This window comes from Charadrius vociferus, unplaced genomic scaffold (assembly GCF_000708025.1).
Source record: "Charadrius vociferus isolate BGI_N301 unplaced genomic scaffold, ASM70802v2 scaffold46, whole genome shotgun sequence".
In the NCBI taxonomy this organism is placed as follows: domain Eukaryota; kingdom Metazoa; phylum Chordata; class Aves; order Charadriiformes; family Charadriidae; genus Charadrius; species Charadrius vociferus.
In genome coordinates this window covers 552,912-564,816 of record NW_009648710.1, presented here as the reverse complement: position 1 = coordinate 564,816, position 11,905 = coordinate 552,912, and the positions used below count along the sequence as shown (strand labels likewise).

Here is an 11,905-nt window from a genome sequence, read left to right as displayed (position 1 = left end):
AACTGGCAACGCACTGCTAATTAATCAAATCCTGCATAGAACAAGTTTAAGTAGCAGAGTGGTAAAAGCTGTTGATGCAAAGATAGCTCTTTCTTATATTAGTAGGATCTACACCAGTACAAAAGCAGTAACAGGAGAATTCAACTTAAATGTTAATGGAGTCAAGGCCTGTGACTACTGTTGTTTCATGTGGAGGCAGAATTATGCCTTTCATAGGGGTGATTGACTGACAAAGAATAGATATCATGTAATGCATTTGAATTACTTTAAATAACAGATTAATGGCTCTCCTGTTTGTGAAAATTGTATGGCTGGGATTGTCAGTAAGCCTATTTGCAGCTAGTAGCAGGTGTGAGTCAGTTTGCTGGAATAAATTTCCTGCTGTATGACCCTTCATGCTCCTCTTCTGCTGTATTATGTTGGTCAATGGGTTGGTTTTATAGTGTCGTGGTTTTCTAAAGGCACTAATACCCTTCAGCGTAAAGCTTTAAATTTTAATTAACTCAAAGAATAAGCGTCTCACTGCAATCACATCCTCAGGAGTCCTTGGTAATCAAAATGATCCCCTAATTGGCATATTTATGTTTTCGATGGGGTTTGTCAATTATGTGGGTTTTATTTCTGTATAAGTTGAAAACTGTAAACCTCTGGAATTGGGCTTTTATATCAGGCCCTGCAAAAAGGATGGATGTCATGTCTTTGCCCAGTCACAGCCCCACAAAAAAAAATGTGTCATCGTCTTGGGTAACATGGATGTATGTAATTTTAGTTGCATTTTCTGTTTTCCCTTTCCCAGGTCCGCTGCGATAGTGAAATACAAGAGCTACGTCAGTGGCAAAAGCAGTTGAGAGAGGAGAAAAACATTATTAAAAGAGTGAAAGAATTCTGGACTAAGCAGGAAGCCAAAGGTAGGTGAATTAATTGTATATTTTAATTATTTTTCTTTTTACATTGTGTTTAATTTTTATATTTCAACTTGTATTAAGAAATAGGACACACAGTAAGACACAAATCACGAGTGAGAAGAGAAGGCAATGGCTGTTGGAAATGCCTGGCTGTTTCGTTACAGTTTCTTTACAGTCACTAATTTAAGTCAAGTGGCAATTAAAAATACAGTACAGGGCCAAAGTTCAATAATTTTGCGGGACTATGATAATATGCTGGCACAGTATTTCTTAGCGCAGGATCGGACTGCTACCAGCTACACAACATGTAAATACTGATTTTAACCATACGGGTTGTTGTACAGTTTTTCTGAACTGTGGGATTTCTTTCTGGTAAATGTTCTACTGGCATTTTCCTGCAGTTATTTATAGCAGAAGTTGGCCTGTACAGTTCTAAAAAAGGAAAACAAACCCAAACAACCCAATATAATTGCCAAGAGAAATGAGGCCAGATTGCTTTAAGAACTGACACTGTGATACATTTCCTTTTTGCCCTGGTTGTGGACGAGGCTTTACTGACAGGGCCAAAGTTACCATTCACTTACTCAGACACAGTGGTGTAATGATTATTCGCCCAGCCTCTTTGTCTGCTAATGCAGGAGGATTCACTAGCTCCTCAACCAGTCCGCATTTTGTCAGTCTCCATGGGCTGGACTTAAATGCGATAGACATAGGGATGTGAACTGAACGCTGATAGATGGAGGTGAGAAGAGGTCGTTCAGCTATGTTGTTCATGTGTTGAAGGAAGGAAAATTCTGTTGTACCAGCACCGTTGCGTGGTCCTTCAGTCTGATGGCACTGTCACAGATGTGTTCTTGGATGGACAATCTTTGCCCTGAACTACCCAAGAGCATTCAGGGTGCGGTTTCACACAGTCAATTGGATCAAACTGGGAGCTACCAAAAGAGGTGGTCCTGCTCTGTAGCTCTTGCATTGATTTTAGTGATTGTGTAACTGCACCATGGGTTTGGATTAGTGAGGGGTTTTGATATTGGGCAGGTTAGTTTTCCACAATGTTGTTGCCACACGATCGCTGTATCTAACACAGAGGAGAAACTGAACTGGGGAGAGAGAGGCATAATGACTTTAGCAGCCTACTGCTTGGTTAAATTAGGCAGAACATGAGATGGTATTCTCATACCTGGTTACTATACGTGGCTAAGGAAGTGCCAATCTCCAGGTGACTGGCAGGAGTTAAAAGCCAGGGGCAAGTCATGGCTTAGACCTCTTCAGCTCAGTACATAAAAGCACATCTGTCGATGCCCTTATTCTGAGCCTGGTTTTCGTGGAACTTTGCTGGGAAAGGAAAGACTTAACGTTTGAATCCTTGCAGGATGAGGGAGTTTAGAATCAGGTTTCTGTGAAAGGTTTTAAAATGCTGAGTCCTGGTCAGTTAGATACCTACCATCCAGAAAAACCTACAACTCTGGATCTCAAGTGACAGAAAATTGCTGCTGTGCAATCTGGAATTAGGCAGCTTCATCATAATGGGAGGCCTCTGTCCTGTGTTGCCTAATGACCTAGGCAGCTTTTCACTTAGTATTGAATATTTGTGGGTCACCATTTGGAGCTGTTTTTCTTTGTTGCCTCTATAGACCATGTAATTGTTTCATTGGTTCACCTTCAGGTGCCAAATTTCCACACATTTAAAGTCGAAGCTGAGACATTGAATATGTCCTGCTGTGTCTTCACTCAAATGGTTTTTTCCTTCTTTATTCTATATGCAAATTAACCATTCTTTTTAATTAAATGGAGTCACTGCACTCATGCGTGGATATGAAATAGAGTATTTGGAATTAAGTGTTTGACATCCTCACAGGATGCTTTATTTTAGAAACTACAGTAATAACATCCATATATAAATAGTACTTACTAACATCGGAGCAATCAGAGCTTGTTGTAAGGGACTAGAGCCTTGCAATTCTTCAGTAACTCTAGTCATCAAATCTTTTGTGGCTATTGTTAATTTCCAAACTGTCCTGCTTTTTAATACAACTGAAATTTCCCTATGAAGCATTTTAATTATAAAATAGTCCATAGCTCTGTAAATGCCAAAGGAATTAACAGCAGTCACGTCATTAACCTGATGCACTGCATATTTTTTTTTTCACTTTTTATTGTGCGTCCATTCTGTCTATCGTTAGTTACAAGTATATCAGGCTTAAAGGTTGGCATGAAAGTTCCACGCGTTTCCCTTTCTGCTTGCAATCATCTTTTGAAATTTTTCCCTAAAGGTGAAAGGAGTTTCTCCTTTCACATACGTGAAAGGAGAAATCTGTTAGTAGTAACGATCATTATAACAACTGGGATTACAAAATAGCCCCTTGGTTTTAGTTTTCCTTATTTTGATGTTTTTTTCCTTCACACAAAATAAATGTAATAGGCACTTGGGGCTAATAATAACATTTTAAACAAATGCTGGACTCTTTCTTGTGTGAAATAGCAGCACTTGCAGATGGGCTACTTTTTATAATACCAGCAAACACCAAGTTATATATTGGTAGGTTCCCCGTGTTTTCAAGCTCCCCCACTGGCAAACCTTTGCTCCCTAAACTTCTCTTCTTTTATTTCCTATTTGTACTTGCATATCTGTTGGATAGCATTAGTTTTTAGGACATCTAGTCAGGGTAGTGTTGCAGTTATACTGTGTTAAGTTTCCTGTCAAACCTTCTGAAGTATATGCAGACACCAACTAATTCTGCAGTCAGAATTGGATGAGTAGGTATTTCCACTGGGTATTTTCTAACGAACACAGGATTTGGAAGTCATAGTATAAATCTTTCCAATAAATATCTTAATCCATGATACTATTGTAACACAATTTCACCTCTGTTGTATGAACTGGACCAGTATCTAAAGCCACTGTCACACAACAGCTGTGCAGTAAACTCCAGGCAGCACTGGGAGCGAACATTTTTAATTGTTGCTCTGGATTTCTGAAGTAATCTGTGTTTTGTCACATAACATGAAGTGAATCAGTAGCAACTCTCATCCTCTCAAACAGGGTACAGTGTTAAAAAGCTGCCTCTGTGTGCCTCCTCCTTTAATGCTCTGCAGTGCTCACCTCCCTGTCACATGCCCAAGCTGCTACCACAGGGTGATTTAACGTTTGCAATGGAGAGAATCACGTTCAAGCACTGCATCCACCATGTTCCCCAGGGCCTGGACAACTTCAGCAACTCCTCCTGGCTTCCCTACGCTAGACAAAGCTCTTGCACAGAGGGAGGGCTGTCTCCAGTTTTGCTGCTTTCCCTATGATGAGAGATGGTGACTGCAGCAGCAGCAGCTACTGGATAGTTCTGTGGTTTGCATGTTTGCAAGTACAAGGCAAAGCGTTTTCCTGTTGGAGGTACTTTTCCTGCCCGAACAGCTGTTCTTTGTGATCTCCAGGGAAAATGTGTGAGCTGGATTGAAGCAGGTTGCTTAAGCTGCATCATGCTATTTAACAAAATGTGTCCAGCAAAATCTTCTTCCATTGTCATATTGCAAGATTTATACTATATGTGTTACACCCTGAGTTCATTAGAAAATGTCCAGTGGAGAAATCTACTTTTCCAGTTCCGAGTGCAGAATTAGTTGGTGTTCTGCGTACACTTTAAAACACTCGATGTTATTCCAGTATTCCTTCCCAGTGTTAAGAGTTGTTACCATAGGGAGGAGTCTGCATTGATACCAGTACTGATACCAATAGTAAGAGCAATAGATTTCTTTGAGTAGATATTTAGATACATTGAGAGGCAGGCTTATAATTAACAAAGACAGTGGTGAATGACAACCTCAAAGGCAGTTCTGCATGTCTACGCCACCAGCAGGACCACAATGAAGGCTGTTCCTGCAGGTTATATTTCAGCTCTGAAGGCTTAAGCGTGAATTCAGTCTGCAGAAGTCCCAGGGCAGAATTTTTTAAATCATAAAGACAGTTAAGTATCAGCTGATATCAAAGCTGTCATAAAAGGGTAATTTTTCAAAAGACTTTTTTTCCAAAGCCTTCCTTTGTGTATCATGGCCTCCTCAGTTCCCTTGCTATTACAGTATCATATTGCAGGGTGCTATGAGCTGACATACTTTTCTGTGTCTGCACAGTGCTATGTGCAGGACCTTTTGATCACTGCTTCACTTCATTAAGAAATGTTCATAACAAGAAGAATTTTCTTCAGTGCAGTATATGTTTTAATACAAATACTGAAACCAGAAGACCGTCATGATTTTTTTTCGTGATAGCAGTTTGTTACAAGGGCTGCATAGATTTTCCAAAAATTTATTCATATTTGTACTGCAGTTTTAATTCACAAAAGGTCAGGTTTTATTTACCAACCCATACAGTTCCCTAAGGGATATTTTATAGCTGAAAATAATTCATTCTGAGGAGCAAAATCATACATCACAGCAGGGAAAAACTGCATTTATATGTGTGTGTGTATATATGGGGTGTTCATATGCAGTAAGTGAAGTAGAATTCTTGGCTTGAGCAGCTTAGAGCTAGAAGATTAAACAAAATAGTAACTAGTAACAGTGTATAAAAATGGTGAAAAATAAAACCCAGGAGACATAAGTTGTCTTCCAGCGGACCTGACTGAAACGTAAAGAAAACTTTCGCTGAGCTTTCAAGTCTTTTGGGGATTTCATAGCCTATCTACTATGGTTTATTAAGAGTTTACTTTGGAAAAAAAATGTAGGGTTTTTTTTTTAAAGAGTACATAAATAGATCTGGTTTTGAAGATCTGAAACCAGTGAATTCAAACTTACTATGATAAAATTCATCTAATTATAAATTTAAAAAATAAAAGACAAATTCTTCTCTTTGTAATACATGTTTAATTCTGTCAGTGTTAATTGATGAAAAATTGCATTCCCAAAGGTGATGATAGAATTTGACCTAGTAGGCTTACTACTTCATTTTAAATGATTGCAGTTTAATGTTTGTGTTTTGGACTCTCTGTTTTCAATTTGTTAGCATTTACATCATCTCATCACGGCATGTTTTCCCATATATTCCATTGCCCACGATACCATAAGAGTTACAAATGTATACATTTCCCACTTGTTTCTAAGAAATAAATCTACATGCTTACAACATACTGCTGTGAAAAAGGATGTATATGATATTAGATGATTATACGATCATAGTTTTCAGTGTTCATGTGTGTAAAATCTTAAAGGTGAAAATTCCAAGTGCATTTTCAGAGGATGAGATGAAACCATTTTTAAATGTTGCAACTAAGAAAAGTAGGGGCTAAGGGTGGAGTGGACTGTGTCATTTGGCAGTTGAATTGATTAAAAAAACTCCTGTCTCTGAAGAAATGTAATCTTTCCATAAACTATATTTATGGTGGTTTTGGAGAGTAATGTGGTGATAAGATTTCCTTTGCCGCCTTTGCCGATTGTTTCAAAAGGAAAAACAAATTTCCTTTTAATCGCTCTCATAGAGCTTTCCTGTCATCAAATCAATAATTTTAGGACTCAAGGACACACAGCTGTGTCACCACTTCAAAGAAAGTTGTAAAATTGCTCCTTTTCAATTTTTTTTCTTAAACCACTGCAATTTCGTATTGCTTTTATCACATTAGCTTTCAATATTATCACATTGTTTCTGTAATTCCTTAACTGAGCCCTGCTAAGTTAATTTAAGAGTATCCATACATAAAATAGCCTTGGGGCCCAGACAGATGGCTATTTGGAAACAGCTGTACTAGTTTGAGAAGTTACTGTCCAGGGGTTTTCATTATCAATCTCATCTGTGATGCCATAATTAATTTTGTTAGTGCTCCAGCTGCTCTTATTTCTGCTGTTATTATTCTGCTGTTTATTAATGTCGTTAAACCCTATTTCATTGTAAAATCAGCAAGGTTAGTTTAAACTGCTGTTACCAGTGTTTCAATCTAACACAGCTGACTTTGCGCTGAAGTGGATTGTGAGCACTCATATAATAATGAACACCATAATGCAACTACTTCTTAACCTTGTCTTTCTGTGCATTTGGTTTAACCGAATTAATTCATCCAGTTAATTCAATTAATCCCCTTTAATTAAACCACTGAGCTCTTCACATCAAGCAGGACAAAGCATTTATTGTTACTAAAAACTCTGATGTCACAAAAAAAAGCATTAAGATTCTTGATCAAACGAAAAAGAAGAAAAACATTTTGAAGTAGATACAGCAATTTATTACAAAGTTAACTACATTAAGAATAACAATGAAGTATCTCTTAAATTTGTGTATGACTCTAACCCTGTTTATTAGATGCTGTAAACAGTGTTGAATCTAACTGTAGGGGATGAATGGTGAGCTGCCAAATAGCTTTTAGAAAATGCTGACTCGAGCAGTAATGTGATTCTACTGACACTACTAGAAAGATCAGCATACCTTCCATGAAAATATCAGCCAAAGACTCAGTTAATGTGAGCTAACAGTCAGATTCTGCTTTGTTGTGGCTCTCAGCACAATGCTATGTATACCTTATTTCATGGATTTGTTTTAGGCAAAGTTGTATAATTTTAGGAAAGTATGTTTGTGTAACCTTGAACAATGTGATATTTAAAAAGGATATTAATAGCAAGTTAGAAATGTAAACTGATTGTAATTAAAAACTCCAAAGGCATTCTTAATTTATTTTTCTGGTTTCAGCAAGTGTGTTAAAACGTGTTCATTATTACTGAAACAAACAACGATGTTTTAGTTTTCATTAGAACATAACCAGAACAAAACTTTTTTTTTTTTTTTTCAAATAGGGACTTGAAAGAATTTGAAAATATTTGACCTTTTTTTATGAAAATACCTAAATATTCATTCATCACTTACATGAACAAAACACCCTGCTGACACTGTCTGTTACAATGGTTATTTCTCTGCTGGTGTGCTGTTGGAAAGACAATTGGTTCTATATACACTGTCTAGTACTTTCAGCTATATTATTTCCTAAGGCTTCCTTTTCATCTTCTTACCTGTGTAAAATTCGTAATATTTTACGTTTAAAAAGCATTGTTCTGAGGGAAAATAGTAAAAGAAATAAATATTCCTGGTTTTATGACAAAAACTATTGTGACCCTATTAGCTAGCAGTTCTTGCATATCAACCATAGCTTTGGCTTTGGAAGGTACTTCTGTAACAGTGAATGCACAGAGTGTGTGGAAAATCTAGTTAAACCAAACTGAGACAGAAAGTAATCTTCACAGCAGGTGAGGGGGTTGATTTCCAGATGCAGGAGGGAATATTCCTTTACATTCCATTCAGTTTTCAAGCTGTATTTCTCCTTTGGCAGTAGAAGTAATTACGCACCTATACTGAGAGACTTTAAAAATACTTCTTTCATAGAAAGAATCTTTTCCCTTGGGATGATGCAGCCAGCAACATGCTGAAGAACTCAAAATGTAGGTGTTCTGTCACTGGAAAATCTTTGAAAATATGAATGAGATTGCAGATAAAGGGGAGAACAGGCTGCATATTTTAGAAGCGCTAGAGCAGGAACAGATGCGTACTGTCAAGAAGCAAGGAAATGCAGTCAGTCACTCCTTACACAGCTGTGATGTGTCTCCACCTGAATTACGAGCAAGGATTCGAAAGCTAAATATGTTTACCAAGTTAAGTTGAACAGGGGAAGTCTAGTCTGCATACTTTTGATGGATGGCTGTATGTAATCGTATCAAAGTAAATAATCATATCACATCAAGGCAGAATGAATTGAGGAAGGGAAAAATGTTAAATTCATTACCCAGAAAAAAAATGGCTACGCTGTGGAACTTCTTGGAATTCATTCCATAAACAAATAAACCTATGAGTATGGTCACATGCTCTAATGGATCCTTATTAATGGGGCCATAAATGAAGCTACATGCATGTTTGCAGGACTGAGTAGTTTCCCAAGGAAAATACTGAAAATGGGATATATATAAATGGGACATCTTACACTGGGCTTAAAAAAATATTTAAAATGTACTGTAGGTAATAATGCTGGATTAGGAAAAGACATGGTCTGAATAGCTACTGGATTTCTTAAAGACTGCACCTCTGTGGTTTATTTAGGAAAATTCAGCTTAGTAAACTGTAAGGAATTCATCACTTTATGTGAGAGTTTCTTTTTTTTTTTCCACTTTCACCAAAGAGAATTGGAATGTAGTCATGTTTGAGGAAGGTTTTAAACAAAATTATTTGTTTCTAATTTCATCTGCCCTCCTTTTACTGTAGCTGTAATTCTTTAATTAATCTCATTATGGAGCTCTTGTAAATGGTTACCTCCCCATATTCCATGGTTTTACACTTTTAATATATCTGTTATATTATATAACACATATATACACACATATGTTAAGATCTGACATGCTGAAGGTATTTCCTCAAATAGTTTCAAACTGAGCCATATAAACAGGTTTAAAACGGAAGGCTGCTTGCTGTTAGTAGGACACTGCAATTAAAAGAGTTTGACTGCTTCTTTTTTAAATGTTACTGTATTTACAGGTAGCCGGTTGTTTCTTTCCGAAAACAAAAGTGCTGCAGTCAAAATGGTTTAAAATTGATTCATATATTGGATTGCTTTTGATTTAAAAGCACTTGTAAAAGGTTTCATTTACAAAAAAGACCTTATATTTATTTTTTTTTAAAAAAAAGAAAATCCAAGAACAAAGCAGTGCCGATAGCTGAGTATGTGGTGGTTTTCATCAAGCCTAATTCAAGATGCTTGAGATGTTTCTGAAAGTTTAATCTTGGCACTAACAGCTGAGAATGTAGTGATAAAAGTCATAAGACTCATGATGCAGATTCCGCTGTATTGGTCCACACCCCAGACTCAGACGTCTTTGAAAAGTTACAAGACTACAGTAACATTTAATTTCTGAAACTACGTTGGGAATGTTTGGGGAAAAAAAAAAAGGGAAAGATGATCATTTAGATAAGCTACAAAATACGTGATCTTCTGAACTGTGCTCAGACAGGCACAGCAGTGTATCTGCTAGCACAAGTCTGAACTAATCCTCCAGTACCAAAGCTGTATTTTTACCCATCACTCTGCAGTTGTTAATAATGATTTGTAATGGAAAAAAGACAATTGCAATTTGGTGGGTTTTCTGTGATTATATAAGCATGCCTTTTTTTGGTTTGTTTTTTTTGTTTTAATGGAGAGGAGAAATTCTTCATGGGTTTCGCAATCTTTTTAGTTTCCTTCTTTTAACCTTTTTTCAAGATAACAGTGAAAAAATGGGAGCATTTTTATTGAAAATTCTATTGGTGTTTTTTGTTAATCATTTAGATGTGCGAAGCCAAAATTTCTGTTTATACCTATGAGATGCATTAAAAGCCTGCAGAAAAGACTGTCACCAGTTAAAAAGCAAAACTTCCAAATAGTCCTGCAGCAAAACTAGACTTGAGACTCTTTTGGTTAAAAAAGACAAAGGGGCGGGATGAAGGCAGGGAAAGAAGGACCACGAGCTGTTAATGGAGTTTTAAAGTATGATGCAGAGATTAGCAAAGAAGTAGGTGACAGATTGCAGAACGTACAAGCTACTTGCCCCAAACTTCCCTTTAAAACCCAGACTGCAGTGCTAGTCACTTGGATGTCTTTTTCAGTGTAACTGTCTTTTTTTTCCCCTGATCATTTGTTTTAGGTTTTTTTGGCTTCTGCCTGTAAATCCCAAAATGCTTTTTGCTGGGCACCTGCCACTCTGAAATGATTTCTCTCCGTCTTGGGTCTGTTCTTTCTATTTTCACCATTCTCTTTTTCTATCTTGACTATTTACATGGGAAAAATGGCAATAGTCAAATGCATTGAAGATGCGCTGGTTGCCTTCAGTCTGGATTTTTCTCCCAGTCCAGTGCCTTCTTCCCTAAACTGTTGAGTTTCTGTGGCTGCCTTCATGAATCTCAGGTCACTGAATGATCTGGAGGACACCTGGATAATTAGTAGCAATACAGTCTCCAGTATATCTAATTCTGTGTAGTTTGTTCTCTCCTAAACTCAGGGGTTCATGTCAGTTGTTTATCTTGGCTAATGCTTGTATCTTCCAATATTTCATTTCTCTTTGTACACCTTGAATTGTAAAAATGCCATCCAGATATATCCAAATGAATTCTTAATCTTTCTGTCAAAATGCTAGGAAAGCATGGTGCATTGCACAAATTCTGCTAGAGATCCTTCAGCCCTGCTTTCCCATCTCCATTACTGGATGTTGGTGTTCGGGAGTCTCCTGTATGTCAGCTCTTGCTTCCCTAATCTAATCCTCAGTGAATTTAAAAAATGCTCTGAAATTGTTTGTTTTCTAAAGTCATGGAAGCAAGACTAAGCATTTTACAAACTCCAGTGTTGATCTGGAGAATGAGGTTTGTCCTGTCACTTTTATACATCCATTTTGCAGAAGCCTCTTCTGATGAGTGATCCTCTAACAGCTCAATTTCAGATTCATGAGTAGCAGGCATGTCTATGGGCATAATTTCTGATTGATTTTTTGTTTGTTTGTTTAACGTATCTTTTTTCAATATATCATTTTCCTATTACTAGTGACTGAAGATTTCTTGAAGTGAAAGGTTTCACTAATAATTACGTATATGTTGACTTCCAACAGTAAGAGGCTAAAATTATACACACTTTATAAAGAACTGTCTCTTTAAAAGTCAGGTCTTATTTCAGACGGATTGCTGGTGGCTCCAATTTCATGTTCAGGCTTCTTTGGCATTTCATTGGGAGGCTAGGGTGAAACTCCTTTCTATATATATATTTTACTTTAAGCCCCTGCTAATAAGTTATTCCAATAGATTTTCTTTAATGGATTTTCATCTTCTTATAGTCTGAGTCTATGGTATTTTTCATTACTGTTTTCAACTGTTTAAATTACTAAATATAATTCTCATAGTTCTTATGATTTAAACAAAATAGTGTGGGTGTATAAACCTTTCATAAGCTACTGTCACAAACTGTATTATACAGTGGTGTATAAAGTAGGTCATAGTTTGTTCACTGTTATGCTGAAACAACCAA

The 11,905-nt window shown here is 36.9% G+C and overlaps 1 protein-coding gene across 1 annotated transcript in view; it reads left to right on the top strand.

Moving 5' to 3' along the window:
- Nucleotides 1-7,096, top strand: part of IQCK (IQ motif containing K) — a 32,781-nt gene extending 25,685 nt beyond the window's left edge. Inside the window, exons 8-9 of the mRNA XM_009886601.1 lie at nucleotides 797-901; nucleotides 7,001-7,096. Of these exons, the coding sequence (XP_009884903.1) occupies nucleotides 797-901; nucleotides 7,001-7,096 (201 nt within the window). The remainder of the gene's footprint in view (nucleotides 1-796; nucleotides 902-7,000) is intronic.
- The last annotated feature ends 4,809 nt before the right edge of the window (nucleotides 7,097-11,905 follow it).